The sequence below is a fragment of the Pseudophryne corroboree genome, chromosome 9 (assembly GCF_028390025.1).
Source record: "Pseudophryne corroboree isolate aPseCor3 chromosome 9, aPseCor3.hap2, whole genome shotgun sequence".
Lineage (NCBI taxonomy): Eukaryota > Metazoa > Chordata > Amphibia > Anura > Myobatrachidae > Pseudophryne > Pseudophryne corroboree.
The window spans coordinates 350,383,051-350,402,351 of NC_086452.1; the positions used below are offsets into that span (position 1 = coordinate 350,383,051).

The 19,301-nt window shown below is 46.5% G+C and overlaps 1 protein-coding gene across 1 annotated transcript in view; it reads right to left on the reverse strand.

Moving 5' to 3' along the window:
* CSF2RB (colony stimulating factor 2 receptor subunit beta) overlaps nt 1-19,301 on the reverse strand; it is a 231,819-nt gene that overhangs the window by 47,315 nt on the left and 165,203 nt on the right. Inside the window, exons 9-12 of the mRNA XM_063940665.1 lie at nt 7,743-7,903; nt 6,153-6,283; nt 5,843-6,035; nt 2,271-2,361 (exon numbers count right to left, since the gene is read on the reverse strand). Coding sequence (XP_063796735.1) covers nt 2,271-2,361; nt 5,843-6,035; nt 6,153-6,283; nt 7,743-7,903 — 576 coding nt within the window. The remainder of the gene's footprint in view (nt 1-2,270; nt 2,362-5,842; nt 6,036-6,152; nt 6,284-7,742; nt 7,904-19,301) is intronic.

The following is a 19,301-nucleotide window of genomic DNA, read 5'->3' on the forward strand; positions in this document are numbered from 1 at the left end:
TCAATCTGCAATCTAAATTGCAGTGTAAAAATAAAGCAGCCAGTATTAATAACCCTGCACGGAAACAATATAACCCACCCAAATCTAACTCTCTCTGCACATGTTATATCTGCTCCTCCCCCCGCAGTGCACATGGTTTTGCCCATTTGCTAACAAATTTGCTGCTGTGATCAGATCTGAATTAGGCCCATGGTTTGCAGCAGATAATGGTTATATCCACTGCGGAGCTGGAGTACAGCAGTCAGTAGATTAGTTTGGAGCTGCAATGTGCCTGTATGCAGTAAATCGAAACTTTAAAGAGCATATGCACTACAGGCATTACCTATAGAAGCCTATGGGCTTCTTTCCGAAAAAAGGCAATCTCCTTTCGGCTTGCACAGAAGCAGACTGATGGCCATGCATGCACAATAAAGGCCCATATAGACGGGCCGATGTGCATCGCTCGGGTGAAGTGAGCAACCTGCTAGATTGGCCTGCACGGCAGGCCAATCTAACACCAGCGATAGCGATGCGTGGGGCTGCGCATCGCTATCGCTGTAGGGAGTACACACGGAGCGATAATGCTTAAATTCTAAGCAATCTAGTCAGATTGCTTAGAATATCGCTCCGTGAGTAGTGTACCCCCCTTAAGACCCTTGGGTCATAAACTCAAAAGTCTTTTCATTGCCGAGACATCTGTTATCAGAGAGCTGTCCAGGAAGGGAAGTATTATTGCATAATTGCTATCACAGTTACTGATATGCAGCAAACAAAGGGCGGAATGTGTTGGGATTTTCAGGTTTAGATTTAGAATTGATACATCCTGACCTGTGAGAGAGGAGGCTTAAGACTGACATAGAGTGTCGAGGGCCCTAAAGACTGGGCGACCCGCCACCAAGCTGCCCGACCACCGAAACGGCAGACAGGCGACCCGGCGGTGGGGAGAGGTGACGGGGGGAGTGAAGTTTCTTCACTCCCCCCGTCACCCGGCGCCATAGCAATGCATGCTAATATGGACAATCTCGTCCATACTGGCCTGCATGCATAAGCGACGGGGCACCAACGATGAACGAGCACGGGGTCGCACATCGTTCATCGTTGGTGCCTACACACTGCACAATATGAACAAGTTCTCGTTCATAACGTTCATATCGTGCAGTGTTATCTGCCAGTGTGTAGGGTTCTTTAGATAGAGAAAGGAAATTTGCCTTACATCTCTGTGCACAATGAAAATATGTCTCATCTCCATCATCCTTTGTACACAGAGCCAATACAAGCTAACACAAGTTAGAAACGGAGATATAATCTTGTACTCTGTCCTCACTTTTGACATATTCTTAAAAAGTACCAAGACTTTATTCTCAATAACGCTCAGACAAGGTTTACGTAAGGTAAATGTCAGAGAGTATGTGTGCATAGGTCTAGTTCACATGTTCTCAAACTCGGTCCTCAGGACCCCAAACAGTGCATGTTTTCCAGGTCTCCTCACAGAATCACAAGTGAAATATTTAGCTCCACCTGTGGATGTTTTAAAATGTGTCAGTAGTAATGAATACATTTGCGCACCCGCCAGATGACCTGCAAAATGTGAGCTGTTTGGGGTTCTGAGGACTGAGTTTGAGACCACTGGTCTATTTGATTACTCTATTTTTTGGACAATTAGTACTAAGCCTAGGGTTGCCACCTCATCCCTTTAATTCTGGACACATATTAATTACACAGGTTCTGTGGCTGATTAAAAAAAAACAGGTGAAATGGAGTCTTGAAGTCAGCCAGCCACGGAACCTGTGTTATTAATATGTGTCCAGAATTAAAGGGATGAGGTGGCAACCCTAACTAAGCCACCTCTTTCGTGCTTTCAGGATGCATGATTGAATAGTACATACGGATGAGCCCTTATATCTTTATCAGAAGAATGTTCTTGATATGGAGAATTGGCACTTTCTCTCACTATAAATCATTGTTATTATATATAAATGTGCTAACACTGGAGACGTACCAGGAAACAGAGCACTCCCCGGGGGATGCAGTTAATTTGCCGGCTGTCAGGATCCCGGTGATGCTAGAATCCCGACAGCCGACAATGATAACAGCCGGAATCCTGTCTCACAGGGGCTATTCCCACTGACTCTTTGCGCACGTCACCCTTCCGGCATACTGGCGGCCGGGATGTCGCTGTCGTAATACTGACAGCCAGCATCCCGACCGCCGGTAAATCATACTGATCCCTCCCCAGTTATGAATGGGTAGTCAATACCCAAATCCACCTTATCACTTCTGTGCTTACTCACCTCTTGAAGTGCTTGTACCCCAGACAGGCACACACTGAGAGCACCATGGAGATAACACCTGCAGAAATGCATATGCTCTGTATATCCACAACTGCAAAACAGCAAAAACATTTTCCATTGGAGCTGAGATGAGGGCAATGCCAGATGACCCTTGCGTCACACCCCCTGCCCAGCAGGGGATACAATTAATATATATTTACACACAAAAATCTGATGCTGAAATGAACAAGTTGGATAAGGCGGAGAAGGCATACAACGACAGAGAATAACCAGATAAATTGGGAGATGTAACATTAATTATCTCCCCTCACTGGTGCTATTGTCATCCTCCATTGTAGGTGGTGGCAAACAGTGATCCCTGGCCTGCCACCACGCACCTGCTGCAGCTTGTGGGCTGTGACAGACAGCAGGAAGAGGCAGCTTTGTTATTGAGAGAAACAAATCTAAATCACCTCACTGCTACCCACTACAGGCATAGGCATGCGCACGAGGTGTGCAGGGCATACTTACCTACATTGTAAGTCTCCTCTCCGAGAGAAGCCCGGAGAAGCCCGGAGAGGAGACGCTGCAGGTGTCTTTGGGGGGCGGGGCCGGAATGTGACATCACTAAGCCCGGCCCCGCATCGGGAAATGCCGTGATTCGCGGGTCCGCGGGAAGAGGGCGGGGCTAAAATGACGCGATTTGCGTAATTTTAACCCCTTCTCCACCCGACGGACCCACGAATGCGGGAGGTTATCTCTCCATCCTGCTCGCATCACTAGGGTGCGAGCAGGATGCGGGAGACCTGCCCACTCTTCCAGGGGGGCTACCCCAAAAAACGGGAGCCTCCCGAAGCTTCCGGGAGAGTAGGTAAGTATGGTGCAGGGTGTATACCCCCTAGGCAGCCCTAACCAGTCTGCCCTGACTGTAGTCACCGGGATCAACAGACAGCAATCCCCAGAGCCGTGACTACGTGTGTGCCTGGCACGCAGTGCAGTCGCTCTGAGGGCGCAACTGCCCGCATTCCCTAAAGTCAGCGGCACTGTAATGAATCAAATTGACTTGTTACATGCCGCCTGTGTGTGCCGGATTGAGGAGAGGAGCAGCTCTGGGGGCAGCTGAGAAGGAAGAGGAGGGAGGGGGAGGAGGGAGTCGCAGCAGCGCACTGAAATTGGTGGCGGCGCCGCTGCAGCTGTCCCTCTACTTCCACATAGGCTGGCCGCCGCCGCTGCTGTGAATGCTGGGATGCACTTCCCTCAGCCAGCCAATGTGGAAGCCAATGTGGAAGGAGAGGCCAGCCAATGTGGAAGGAGAGGGACAGCTGCATGCGGAGCCGGCACCAATTACAGTACGCTGCTGTGGCTCCCTCCTCCTCTGCCCGGGATCTGCCAGTAGCTGCTGCACCGAGGAGCCTGACTGCCTGAGCCAGCGGAGAGACAGTAAGTATCATCTATTCTGACTGTTTGTCTGTTTGTTTGTCTGTCTGTCTATCTATCTATTTATCTATCATGTCTGTCTGCCGTAATGTATAAAAAGGGACTGGCTGCCGTAATGTGTAAAAGGGGCTCTACCTGGTGTAGTGGCGCTACTGTGCGGCGTAATTTGAATAATGAAGACTACTGTGCACCGTAATATGAATTGGTACTATGTTGTGGCCACATCCCTTCCCCATGAAGCCACGCCCCTATATATTTTATGCGCTTCTAAGTTCTAAGGCGCGCACTGCCCCTATTTTACATAAACGGCGGTGGGGGGGGGGAGCAGATGCCATTTCTTGCACACAGTGCTAACATGTCTAGTTACGGCACTGGCAATCCCCAACATGTACTGGGGGATGGGGCAGTGCAGGTCAGCGGCCAGCATGTGAAAGAAGAGGTGAGTGGTCTGTGCTTTGTTGGCTTGATTATGTCAGGAAGTGCGTCTATGTCTCCAGTCACCAAGACCATGGATAGGGAATACTATGGGTTTAGCCCATATGGTACTTGCCTCCGCTCTGTGTAGAGGATCTGGACGGGAAGTCCTGAATATCGATGCCAGAATACCAGTCAGGTAAGCCTGCCGGGTGGAAGGTTATGTTTAGGCTGTGGGGGGGAGGGTTAGGCTGTATCCTGGGGGGTTTTGGGTTAGGCTGCGTGTAGGGGGGGTTAGGGTTAGGCACCAAGGGGGGAGGTTAGGGTTAGGCTGCCGGTAGGGAGGTTTAGGGTTAGGGGGTTGGGGAGAGGGGGGAACATCCCTTACTCGCCCTGTCGGCTTATGAACAATCAGGATCCCGGCACCGGTATTACGAACGCTGGGATCCCAAGAGCTGGTTGATCATACTGATCCCATCTGGACACTTTAATATACAACGTGTTAATTTAGATTTTTTGATACAACATTTCCACTGCTCATCCTGCCAAAATAGTATGTAACCCTGCATATGATTATTTGTAAGATATAATATATGGACAAAAGTATTTGGCCACACCTGTTAATTAATGAATTCAGATGTTTCAATCAGACCCATTGCCACAGGTGTATAAATTCAAGCACCTAACCATGCAGCTTCAATTTGCAAACATTTGTGATACAAAATGGGTCACACTGAGGAGCTCCGTGACTTTAAGAGTGGTACTATGACAGGATGCCATCTTTTAAATACGACGGTTTGTGAAATTTCATCCCTGCTGGATATTCCACGATTAACTGTAAATGATATTATCAGAAAGTGGAAGCGTTTAAGAACAACAGCAACTCAGGCACGAAGCGGTAAACCACGTAAAACCACAAAGCGGGGTCAATGACTGCTAAGGCGCATTGTGTGTAAAAGTCGCCAGCTGATTCCATAGCTGAGGAGTTCCGAACTTCCACTGGCATTAATGTAATCACAAAAACTGTGCAGCGGGCGCTTAATGGAATGGGTTTCCATGGCCGAGCAGCTGCGTGCAAGCCTCACATCACCAAGTCCAATGCTGAATGTCGGATGGCGTGGTGTAAAGCACACCAACACTGGACTGTAGAGCAGTGTAAATGAACCAGGCCTACTCGTCCAACATCAATGCCCACAGAAACACTGCAAAATCTTGTGGAAAGTATTCCAATAAGAGTGGAAGCTGTCATAGCTTTAAAAGGGGGACCAACTCCATATTAAAGTATATGTATTTGAATACAATGTCATTACAGTCCCTGTTGGTGTAATAGTCAGGCGTTCAAATACTTTTGTCCATATAGTGTATTTTATCCACAGGGCCGTATTAATGGCTACACTGACCTGGAGCTGAAAATGATCAAGGGCCTTGTGAGAAGGGGAGAAGCTGTGATCGGTGCTGTGTGGGTGTGGCCAGTGCCATGTGGTAGTGTACTGTACACCTCCCATCCTATCAGCTCCAATGTCTCCCTAGATACGTAAAAGTATAAATATTGCATAATTCTGTGAGGAAAATAGAAAGACAATTTTAATAATTATGATTTATGTCCAGCTGGGTGGCTGGTCATCACCATGCTGTCTTGATGATGGGACTATTTTTATGTGAAGGCCTGGAGCTATAGTCCTGTTCGCAGCATTTTGTAATTATCCTTATCACAAAATGTGATAGTAGTAAATTGTCACTACCTTTGTCTGTCTTCCATGAGCAACTTTGACTCCAGTCACTCCATGGACCATTGTAGCCAGACTTCCCATCAGGCTTTGCACGCACTCTAGCTGTATAGTCAGTGGAGCCCTGAAGTTCAGAACTTGGAATGTAATACTCAGGCAGGTTTCCAGAGACATTCAACAATAACTCATCCAGACATTCTGGGTCTCCCTAAAAAAGTATAAGCACAGTGGTTGAGAGAAAATAGACATATTAGAGGAATCAGAATGGATGGCTAATGACAGATATACAGGCTGCACATACATGTCTATGGTCTTCTTGCAGTACCTGCTTCCAATAGCACAACTGGTATGTCAATTGGATAGTGGCAAATTCAACCACCGGTTGGCTCCACCTCAGCATGTATCCGTGGCTTAACTGGTCCTTTATCTGTAGATCTGTTGGAGGCTCAGTCTGAACTGGGATAGATAAATAAATATACAATATACAATAATGTGGGCACATAGAGCATAAGGGTGTGACCTGTAAGACTGACAGCAATTTAGGAAAGGACACGAAGAGACAGTGATGGCATTATGTTTTTCATGTAGTGTACATTGGTCAACATGCCATTATCATACTATACAGCAAGCAAGTGAAACTAATTATTGTTCTTAGAGCCTAATTCAGACCTGCTGCAGCAAATTTGTTAGCTAATGGGCAAAACCATGTGCACTGCTGGGAGGGCAGATATAACATGTGCAGAGAGAGGAAGCTTTGGTTGGGGTGTGTTCAAACTGAAATCATAGGGCTGTAACACACTGGCCGGTTTCTCCCGGATGGCAAAATGCCGGACAAAGTTTGTCCGGCTTTTTGCCATCCGGGAGAAACCGGCAGAGTCGCTCACACAGGACGGCTTTGAGCCGTGTGTGATGCTGTGCGCATGCGCAGCATCAGACACGGCTTGAGAAAAAACCATCGTGTGTGAAAGCTCCCCTTCACACACACGGTTTACTGGCTGCAAAGACGGCCCGGCAGCCGGACCGGCAGCCGGACCCTCCAGTGGATAGTTCCGGTTGCAACCCGGCAGCCGGGCCGGGACCGTGCCGTGTGTACGGACACATTGTGCTCAATGTGTCTTTGCATCACGGCAGCGGTTAAAAGCCGGCCGGGTTTTTGCCGGGCGGCGCCAGCCGGCTAGTGTGTTACAGCCCTAACTCTCTCTGCACATGTTATATCTGCCCCCCCTGCAGTGCACATGGTTTTGCCCATCTGCTAACAAATTTGCTTCTGCGATCAGATCTGAATTAGGCCCTTGGAACAAAAATACATTAGTGATAGATTAAGGATGAAAGAACATGAAGGGACAGTAAAGGGGGGTACACAATGAGAGATCTGTGCTTAAAATCTATGCAATCCGACTAGATTGCTTAGCTTTTAAGCACGGATCTCTCTGTGTGTAATGTATGCCCCACAGCTATAGCGATGTGTGGCCCCGCGCGTCGCTATCGCTGGTATTAGATTGGCCTGCATGCAGGCACAATCTAGCACCTCACTCATTTCACCCGCTGGGTATTCAAGAAATCTTAAGCTGTGTACACACCTACACACCTAAAGATTTCTCTGCCCACTCTGGTGGGACCAAAAAATCTGGTAATGTATGGGAGCGAATGACAATCAACCATTTGCTCCCAAAGGCTGGAAAACGGACAAAAATTATTGCTTGGAAAAATTTGTTAAATCAAACGGATTTAACCAATTTTACCATTATCTGTTTTCCAGCGTTTGGGAGGAAATGGTTGATTGTCATTCGCTCCCATACATTACCAGATTTTTGTTCCCACCAGACAGACTGGACAGATAAAGCTTTAGGTGTGTACCCAGCTTTAGCTGCCTTGAGCTGCAGTGTAGAATCATATCGTGCAGGGTAATACTCACTATATTCACAGGGCTTGAAACTTTTCACCTCCTCCTGGGGCCTGACCTCGATGAAAAAGGAGTTATTTGCCTGGGAAGAGAGTATTTGCAGAGTACAGCTGTACTGTACATACATTGCTCCATTTTCTGTTTGATTCGCTTCACTGACACAAGATTTCTCTCTATAGAAGAAGAGAAACAACATATACTTAAAGCACTAGTGATTTTGACAAAATACAGATCTTTATTTATTCTACATCTTTATTTAATACCAGGGGGGGATTGTCCATAGGGCTCACCAGGAAGATTCCTGGTAGGCCGACGTGTCTGTGGGGCCTGTTTTGTGTGTTGTCATGTGGCCCCACCTCCCACATGACAGGTAGCCCACTGCACTCAGTACACTGCATTGTCCCCATTCATTCTGTTATTCCAACTCTGCCATCCAGTGACACTGCCATGGCTACACGGTGTGTTATACCTCTTGTGCTGCCCATGTCGGGCCACTTCTACAAAATTTTACGGGGCCACATTTAGTTCTCAATCCGCCCCTGGTCTTAGACACAACTGCAACAAAAGAAGCAAGAAAGAAAATTGCATACAATCAGGCCCTATGAGGAGGGAATCCCACCTCCTCAACAGATCCCACCACCTAATCAGTCCGCACCCCTATTACTTTAGGGCTGCTTCCATAAATTTCCCCAGCTGGTTTTCTATCCCAGACCACCCCTGTGCAATACAGATAAAGATTACCTGCTCTTACTTTAATTCTAATACACCAAAGAGATATATAATGCTGTGGCACATAAGACAATACCAGTCTTCTTGATTAGAAGACAATCTTATGCTATCTCTATACAGATGTGGAGATGTGGGCAGCAGCCAGCGCTGTGATCAAGTGTTGGGTGCCAGCGCTGGAAGTACAGTGGTCATATTTATCCAGCAGGACATGGCCAATCACGGCTTGCAGACCGGCATCCAATCAGCAGCATCCACGGCGAGCAAATCACGGCTTGCCACATCATAGCTCTGCCCATTCATATATGACGGGGCAGAACGGAAGAGACAGTCACCCTGTATTAATTAGGCTGGCCGCATTGAGACACCCAACGGTAGCAACTCTAATTCGCCTTGCTGCTACAAAGATGCACCATCGATTGGACATCGGCAGCACCATTGGTCTTCTGAACATCTGCCAACACGCCATCAACACACCCACCAACTCAATATCCATGAGTTCTGCTCTGCATCTGATGGTTCGGATCCATCGGAAGGCAAGCACAGTGTGTCGCAGATGCATGTGCATAAGTAAAACATTGGGCGCTTGCGTCTATCGTTGAATCAGGCTCCTGCTTTTTTTGCTTTGCTCTGCTTGTGTTTATTAAATGCTATATCAGTGGCCACCTCAGAATGACTGAGTCCTGATCACAGCCAATGGCATAACTATAACCACAGGGCTAGATTCATAGGCGGTCTTACAAAAGAAAGAGTGGCGTTTTTCTTTCCCTATGAATCTCTATAATGTGAATATTAAGGGTAGAGAGTATATAAAAAGTTTCTGTAGTGTTAGGTGTTACATTCCCCACAACATTTCTAATTAGGAAATAGGGACATATTATACTAAACTCTGAATCCACCCAAACCATACCCTGGTCCAACATCCATATAAATGTATTTCCTCGCTGGAAATAAATATAAGAGACAAACCCTGCAGACTGCTTGTTATATAAGGAAATCTCATGGTTTGCAGGAGAAACTAATTTAGTTAATGGACATTCCGCATAACAAATGTTGCAGTCTTTTCAAAGATGCCCATGAGTCTTCAGGCTATGCAACTTTCAGTATTGATATTGATTAGTGTCTCTGCCAAACCCACTGTGACCTGTATACAAGTGGATGCTGTTACCGCACTAAGAATGCATTTTACATAAAGTGCATCTGGGGTAAAAAAGACGCATCAATGGTTGAAGCCTTTTATTTAAATAGTGTTGGTACAGTTTCCAGTAAAACATTTCATTAAACAAGATAGATGTTTTTTATGTGTGATTCTATTTTATCCAGGCTCCTGACACATTGGTCAGCTTTATCTGGAAAGTATTAGAATGCAAGACAATGAAAGTTGTGCAATCTAATCTAATCTAATCACTGCCCATTACTTGTTTCTAGAATTGTAGTATACACTAGATCAGTGGTTCTTAACCTCAGGGGTTACCAGCGGTGCAAGTATGCGGGTACGGTTGGGTACAGAGTACCCTTAAGAATTTGGCAGTGGGTACGCAGTACCACCTGCCACACACTTTGCCGTTACCACAATTATAATGTGCCACAAAGCAACAAGACCATGGTGCTTGGCAGCATGATGGCTCCTCCCACTTTGTCAGGGTTACTGGGAGTGCGACAGTGGCTGTATTTTCCTGTTATAATGGAGGCATTACTATATATTGGTATTAAATTGGGGGCATTACTATATAGTTCTATTATACTAGAGGTATCACTATATATTTCTATTATACTGGAGGTATTACTACATATATCACATATCCAAATTTTCCAAAATACGGAATATTCCGAAATACAGAATTTTTGAGTGAGGCTGAGATAGTGAAACCTTTGATTTCTGATGGCTCAATGTACACAAATTTTGTTTAATACTAAAAATGATGACAAATATTGTATTAAATGACATTCAGGCTGTGTGTATAAGGTGTATATGAAACATAAATGCATTCTGTGCTTAGACTTAGGTCCCATCACCATGATATCTCATTATGGTAGGCAATTATTCCAAAATACGGAAAAATCTGATATCCAAAATACTTCTGGTCCCAAGCATTTTGGATATGAGATACTCAACCTGTATATACTTTTAGCCTTGCCTCCAGATTCCCCCAAAAAAGGGGCTGTCGTGTGGCCACGCCGCTAGTGTCATGTAGCCACTCCCACTATCAGCATGTGGCCACACCCCCTCACAACACATGACCACCCCATTTTTCGGCACTCAGTACCACTAAGAAAATATTTCTACTTGCACCACTGGGGGTTACCCCAGGGGTTCGGTGAGTCAGTCTCAGGGGTTCGGCAGAGGTGTGTGTCCATTCCTTTCGCCAGGGTTGCCAGGTGCATTAATATACTTTTGGCATTCACACAATATTTTTATGGCATTTTCAGTGTTTCACAATAAGAAACTGAAGGCTATTGACGAATGGCAAAAACTGGCGTACATGGCACGACCTGGCAGCCCCGCTGCTCACCCCACTCATATGATTCGTGACGTCACGCTCAGCATGGTCATCATTGGCTGCTCGCTTGGCCTTGATATCTGTGCTGCAGGGAACGTGGTGCGCTCAGTTGTCGACTTGTGACTGTCGTGATTTTACGTCATTTGTGATTTTCTTTTTAATATTCCAATCCCTTCGTATTATGTCGAGCAAAATAAGAAAGTGGTCGGACAAATACATACAATATGGATTCACGTGTATAACGGAATGTGATGGAAGTCAGCGTCCTCAATGCATGATTTGTAATGCCAAGTTCAGCAATTCTAGTCTAGCATCGGCAAAACTAAGGGAACACTTCCTAAAGCTGCATGGAGATGGGAAATACAAGAACACAACGCTTGCTGAATTCAAGGTGAAGAGAGCCAGATTCGATGAAAGGGCTACTCTGCCTGTTCTCAGCTTTGTACCCATCGACAAACCGATCTTAACAACATCATACGAAGTTGCGTACCTGATCGCAAAGCAGGGAAAACCACACACCATTGGTGAAATACTCGTAAAACCAGCTGCATTGAAGATAGCGAATATCATGCTGGGAAAAGCTGCTAAAAATAAGTTGTCCCAAATTCCTCTTTCAAATGACACCATCAGCAGCAGAATAGATGACATGAGCAATGACATCTTGGCTCAAGTAGTTGCAGATCTGATTTCAAGCCCAGCAAAATTCAGCCTCCAACTCGATGAGACCACCGATGTTTCCAATTTAAGCCAGCTTGTTGTATTCGTGCGCTATGTGAAAGACGACAAGTAAGATGTTTTATTTTGTAAGCCTCTTACAACAACAACTAAGGCAGCCGACGTGAAGAAACTTGTGGATGACTTTTCCAGAGACAATGATCTTTCGTGGGATATGGTTTCTGCAATTTGTTCGGACGGAGCGCCAGCCATGCTGGGACAAAACTCTGGTTGTGGTGCGCTGGTGAAAGTCGCTGCACCACACATCATTGTTACGCACTGTGTTCTGCACAGGCATGCGATGGCAACAAAAATCCTGCCCCCAAAACTGGCAGAAGTATTAAAAATTGTAGTGGAATGTGTGAACTATGTGCGAAATAGTGCTCTAAAGCACCGCATCTTCAAAGAGCTGTGTAATGAAATGGGCTCTGAATTCGAGGTACTTCTGTACCATTCTGACATTAGGTGGTTATCCCGGGGAAAGGTACTGAATCGTGTTTTTGCCATGCATGTGGAATTAGCCCTGCTTTTGCGAGAGCACCAACATGCAGATTGCTTCGAAAATTCTGAGTTCATTCTCATTTTGGCATACATGGCCGATATCTTTGATGCTCTCAATCATCTCAATCAACAGATGCAGATGGGGTGGAGTCAACATTATCGAAGTGGAAGAAAACCTGAAGGCTTTTCAAAAAAAGCTGTCGTTATGGAAACGACGAACAGAATGATAACTTTGCAAACTTTCCCCTTCTGGACGACTGTGCAAGTAAGATTGAAGAGGAGTTTGAAATCGGAGACATTTCTGTACCCGGTTAACTGAAGCAAGCAATTGCCATGCGCTTAGATGAGCTCGCAAAGTCTCTTGATGGATACTTCCCCACCAGAGAGTCATATCCAGCATGGGTGAGACAGTAGTTCACGTTTAGTGCTGTGACAGCAGATGTCAATGATGAGTACCTCGACAAAATCATTGAACTTCAGCAGAGCCAGGTTCAACAGCAACTCTTCAGAACAACAATGCTCTCAACGTTTTGGTGTCACCAAATTATACCATACCCTCTTATTGCTAAGAAAGCCCTTGAGATACTCCTACCGTTTGTTACAACGTATCTTTGCGAGCAATCCTTTTCTAGGATGGTTGATATAAAAACGAAGAAAAGGAATAGACTTTGTTGCGAAAATGATATAAGAGTGGCACTTGCCAAGGTGAAGCCGCGCATTTCTGAACTTGTCTCTAAAAGGCAACAGCAAAAGTCACATTGATTTGCAGTAAATATTCATGTTATGTCTTTGTGTGACATTCATGTTTTGTTGGTTTTGTTCTTTGAACACAGTGATTTTATCTGCAGTGGATGCATGGTTCATTTTGTGCACTAATAAAATATATATCTCTATGTTTTGAACACATTATATTTTTACAACTATGGCCCTCATTCCAAGTTGATCGCTCGCTAGCTGCTTTTAGCAGCCGTGCAAACGCTAAGCCGCCGCCCTCTGGGAGTGTATCTTAGCTTAGCAGACGTGCGAACGAAAGGATCGCAGAGCGTCTGCAAAATATTTTTGAGCAGTTTCTAAGTAGCTTCAGTCTTACTCAGCGCTTGCGATCAATTCAGACCATTCAGTTCCTGGTTTGACGTCACAAACACGCCCTGCGTTCGACCAGCCACGCCTGCGTTTTTCCAGGCACGCCTGCGTTTTTATGATCACTCCCTGAAAACGGTCAGTTGACACTCAGAAATGCCCACTTCATGTCAATCACTCTGCGGTCAGCAGTGCGACTGAAAAGCTTCGCTAGAGCCTGTGTGAAACTACTTATGCTGTTGTGAAAGTACGTCGCGCGTGCGCTTCGCTAGAGCCTGTGCAAAACTACTTAGGCTGTTGTGAAAGTACATCGCGCGTGCGCATTGCGCCGCATACGCATGCGCAGAAGTGCCGCTTTTTTGCATGAATGCTGCGCTGCGAATGAGAACAGCTAGCGAACAACTTGGAATGACCACCTATGAAGGGTTTGGTGAATGCACGTATGAAACTTGCGGGGTTCAGTACCTCCAACAAGGTTAAGAACCACCGTACTAGATGGTAGACAGCCACTTTATTGTATGTACATATTTCTATTACTGGGTAACACCCCTGTTTGCCCCAAAATAGCCTGAATTCCTCATGGCATGGAGTAAAAAAAGGAAATACCTCCCAAGGGTCCTGATTTTGGTAGATCACCATAGGAAAGCAGGAGAGGGGGGGGGGGGGGGGGTGTTCCAGTTTCTCAGAAATCCCTTCACCACAGTCTGGCCTCAGCCACTTCATGCAGTATAAAGGGGCAGAATGGAGTTGCTGCACATGCCCAGTGACAGCAGGTAGGCCCTCATTCCGAGTTGATCGCTCGCTGACGTTTTTCGCAGCGCAGCGATGAGGTGAAAAAGCGGCATTTATGCGCATGGTACGCAGCGCACATGCGCTAAGTACTTTCATACAAAACTTTGTAGTTTTACAGAGGCTCGAGCGACGTTTTCCAGTCGCTCGAGTGATCGTTGTTTGATTGACAGGAAGTGGGTGTTTCTGAGTGATAGCTGAGCGTTTTCAGGGAGTGTGCTTAAAAACGCAGGCGTGCCAGGCAAAAACGCAGGAGTGGCTGGAGAAATGGGGGAGTGGCTGGCCGAACGCAGGGCGTGTTTGTGATGTCAAACCAGGAACTAAAGTGACTGCAGTGATCGCAAGATAGGAGTAGGTCTGGAGCTACTCAGAAACGGCATGACATTTTTCAGTAGCAATTCTGCTACTCTTTCATTTGCAATTCTGCTAAGCTAAGATACACTCCCAGAGGGCGGAGGCTTAGCGTGTGCACTGCTGCTAAAAGCAGCTAGCGAGCGATCAACTCGGAATGAGGGCCATAGTCCTACCAAGTGTCTGTGTGTCTGTGGATCTAAGTGCTCAATTATCACATCAGAGAGAGAATCCGGTAAGTGACTTAGGGGCACATTTACTAAACAGTGATAAGAGTGGAGAAATGAGCCGGTGGAGAAATTGCCCCATCAACCAATCAGCAGCTCTGTATAATTTTACAGTATGCAAATTATAGCTGTTACTTCAGAGCTGATTGGTTGCCATGGGCAACTTCTCCGGTATCCGGTTGATAGACAGAGTCTAGTTAGACAGTCAATAGATAGACACTATTTGTTAGACAGACATAAGGTCGACAGGGTCAAAAGGTCGACATGAAAAAGGTAGACAGTACAAAAGGTTGACAGGGTCAAAATGTCGACATGAAAATGGTCGACATAAAAAAGATAGACAAATGTGTTGTTTTTTTAATTAAAGATGTTTTTGGACTATTTCATACCTTCTCTATCCATGTCAGGATAGAGTCAGGGCCGGCGCTACCATTAGGCAGCTTTAGGCAGCTGCCTATGGGCGCTGGCCACTGGAGGGCGGCATGCTCCAATTAAATATATTTTACAAAAAAAAATATTTTGATAAGTAAGCCCAGACCAGGGGCGGCCGCGGCGAGGGTCTAGCCTGCCACAGCCGTCAGTCACCTCATCGGCGCCTGTGTATTGATTTCCCTGCTCCATGTCTCTAACAGAAATAGACGGAGCTGCGCGTATGAGAGAGCAGGTCAGGAGACGGGCGCCGCCCACACTGACAGCCTAACACGCATCCTAGGCGCCGTCAGCACGAACATGCCGTGCGCTTGACCGAAAGTAACCTCACCGCTGACCACAAAGTTCCCACCATTAGTTACAATGGAGCGCATAGGCGCTACATTATAACACTGCCGTGTGCTGCCTGTCATACAGTAAAGGAGCACACAGCCAATCAGGAGGATGCCACAATGTGGCGTTCCCTTATTGGCTGATGGAACCGTCTTAGACATAAGTCAGAGGGGGTTCCTGGCATTCGGGGAAAGGGGTCCCATGTGAAAACATGGGGCCCCTTTCAGTGCGAGGTCGGGTGTTCGTTTTGTTTTTTTGCAAAGTACCTGGATTACAAATGGATTAAAAGAGGAGCCATCTACACTGGATTTTGTGAGTATAATTTTTTCAACAGGTACACCATGGATTCTACATGGAGAAGAGGACCGACCCTCGTGTGAACATAGGTAAGTATGTGTATATGGAGGTGTGGATGTATGTATTAAAGTTTTACTTTCAAGGTGTGTGTCTTCTGTTTTTATTGGGGTATTTTTTTAGTAGTAGTACTACAGGTACCAGCGGGCCCGGTTTTCCACCGCATGCGGGTACTTGTGGTTCTCCAAGTACCAGCTTGCGGGGAGGCTTGCTGGGACTTGTAGTACTGCTACTAAAAACAATATTCATTTTTTGTCAACCAGGCTATCAGCCTCCCATCCGCAGCCCTTGGATGGGGGGGACAGCCTCGGGCTTCACCCCTGGTCCTTGGGTGGCTGGAGGGGGGGGACCCCTTGATTGAAGGGGTCCCCACTCCTCCAGGGTACCCCGGCCAGGGGTGACTAGTTGGTTATGTAATGCCAGGGCCACAGGGACCTAGATAAAAGTGTCCCCCGGCTGTGGCATTATGTATCTGGCTAGTGGAGCCCGGTGCTGGTTTCAGAAATACGGGGGACCCCTACGCTTTTTGTCCCCCGTATTTTTGGAACCAGGACCAGGCGCAGAGCCCGGTGCTGGTTGTTTAAATATGGGGGAACCCCTATCATTTTTTTCCCCATATTTTTTCAACCAGGGCCGGCTCAAAGAGCCTGAGGCTGGTTTGGCTTAGGAGGAGGGATCCCACGCATTTAAAAAAAAAAAAATTAACACTTTACCACCTCTTCCCACTGAAAAACATGCACGGATCTCATGGATCCATGCATGCCTATCCAAACACGGGGAAAAAAAGCAGGTCTGTTTTACTTTAGCACTTTTTCACGAATTGTATTTCAGCACGGCAGTGTTTGGCTATTGTCGGCAGTGTTTGTGATTTGCACTTTTTAGTAAATGACCGATTGCTACCAAATTGCAGGCGTATTTGACCGATGGTGTATTGATTTGTCATTTTTTCCTAGGACTTCCAAAATATTACAAATGCCCTCATCACTGCCGTGATTTGTGCTTAGTAAATTCCCGAGATGACACTTTGAAGAAAAAACGTCATCTCGGTCAAAATCGGGACCTTAGTAAATATACCCCTATCTATCTTTTATACCGGAACCTATCAGAATACGGTAAAAAAAAAGCAGGTCTATTTGAAAACTGCGTTTTTTTACAATTTGTACTTTTTCACCAAGTTGTATAAAATAACAGGCGTGTTTGACCGATGGTGTATTAATTTGTATTTTTTTTTCTCTGCCTTCAAAAAAAATACGAATGCCCTCATCACTGCCGAGATTTGTGTTTAGTAAATTCCCGAAATGACACTTTTAAAAAAAAACACAAAATCGGTCAAAATCGGGAGCTTAGTAAATATACCTCATAGTGTATACATGCACTACAATAAGAGCTGAGGTAAAGAGCTGCTAATAACAGTAATGCACTGTAGATAATACACCATAGTCCTCTGCAGTATAAAGTAACATACATATAATTTATAATTCAAGCGCACAGTCTGGAACCTGATCCCTAGAGGAGGAGTTGGGGCTCCCAGGCAGTGGGGCTTACTGGGGGTTACCCCTGTACAGGGGGAGATTGGGAACATAAAGTGGCCCTGGAAATATATGAAAAGTGGCCTCGTGTAGGTTGGAGAAAGTCAGCTATAAACGGGGCCCAACACAAACTGGGTGTAAGCAAATTGTTAGCATTACCCTATTACCCACAGAGGTATTAAGCAAGGCTAATGCAGCATGGTAGGCAGTCACAGCACCAGCAGTAGGATCGTGTCACAGAAGGTGGAGATCACACCAGTAGGTGAGGCATTGCACTGGTAGGCAGTCACAGCACCAGCAGGAGGATCGTGTCACAGGAGGTGGAGATCACACCAGTAGGTGAGGCATTGCACTGGTAGGCAGTCACAGCACCAGCAGTAGGATCGTGTCACAGAAGGTGGAGATCACACCAGTAGGTGAGGCATTGCACTGGTAGGCAGTCACAGCACCAGCAGTAGGATCGTGTCACAGGAGGTGGAGATCACACCAGTAGGTGAGGCATTGCACTGGTAGGCAGTCACAGCACCAACAGGAGGATCCTGTTAAAGGAAGTGGAGATCACACCAGTAGGTGAGGCATTACACTGGTAGGCAGTCACAGCACCAACAGGAGGATCGTGTTAAAGGAAGTGGAGATCACACCAGTAGATGAGGCATTACACTGGTAGGCAGTCACAGCAGAGGATCGTGTCACAGGAGGTGGAGATCACACCAGTAGGTGAGGCATTGCACTGGTAGGCAGTCACAGCACCAGCAGGAGGATTATGTCACAGGAGGTGGAGATCACACCAGTAGGTGAGGCATTGCACTGGTAGGCAGTCACAGCACCAGCAGGAGGATTATGTCACAGGAGGTGGAGATCACACCAGTAGGTGAGGCATTGTACTGGTAGGCAGTCACAGCACCAGCAGGAGGATTATGTCACAGGAGGTGGAGATCACACCAGTAGGTGAGGCATTGCACTGGTAGGCAGTCACAGCACCAGCAGGAGGATTATGTCACAGGAGGTGGAGATCACACCAGTAGGTGAGGCATTGCACTGGTAGGCAGTGCACTGGTACCTATGGTAGCTACACCCCTATATATAACACATGTAACTGTGACAGGGAAGGTGGCCTCTCTCAGCTCTGGGCCCCATAGTAGCTGCCAGGGGCGGATTGGGATCGAACACCAGCCCGGGAAATTTATGGAAGCAGCCCTAATGGGGTGGAGTCTGTTGAGGGGGCGGGGCCTATCAAGAAGGCAGGGTCACTCCTCAGAAGTCCTGATTCTGAGATAGACACAGTTGGGGCCTCCTTTGCTTTATGTTATGCTAATGTTTACCTGTGACTGTGGCCCTCATTCTGAGTTGATCGCTCGCTAGCTACTTTTAGCAGCCGTGCAAACCATTGTGGCTACCCATGGGGGAGTGTATTTTCGCTTTGCAAGTGTGCGATTGCATGTGGAGCCGAGCGACACAAACACATTTTGTGCAAAACAAGACCAGCCCTATAGTTACTTATCCTGTGCGATGATTCTAGCGACGGAGGTCCCGGAATTTACATCAGATACCTGTCCTGCAAACGCCTGGACACACCTGCATTTTCCCAAACACTCCCAGAAAACGGTCAGTTGCCACCCACAAACGCCCTCTTTCTGTCAATCTCCTTGCGATCGGCTGTGCGAATGGATTAGTCGCTTAAAGCATTGCACAACAACGATGCTCTTTGTACCCGTATGATGTGCGTGCGCATTGCGGCGCATACGCATGCGCAGTTTTGCCATTTTTTTACCTGATCGTCAGCGAGCAATCAACTCGGAATGACCTCCTTTATGCATATGCTGCTACAATACCCTTCCCTGATGCACATCTGTACGTCTGAATATACAAGGACTGATATGCCCACTTTCAGTGTTTACTGACACTGCAGTCATGCCTTTAATCTACTTCTGATTTTATTGACTTTTCATTCTACAAACCCCTTTTTTTTAACCTTATATGTTTCAAAGTACAAGGAGGAGGAGCACACACTACATACAGCACAGTACAGGGAGGGAG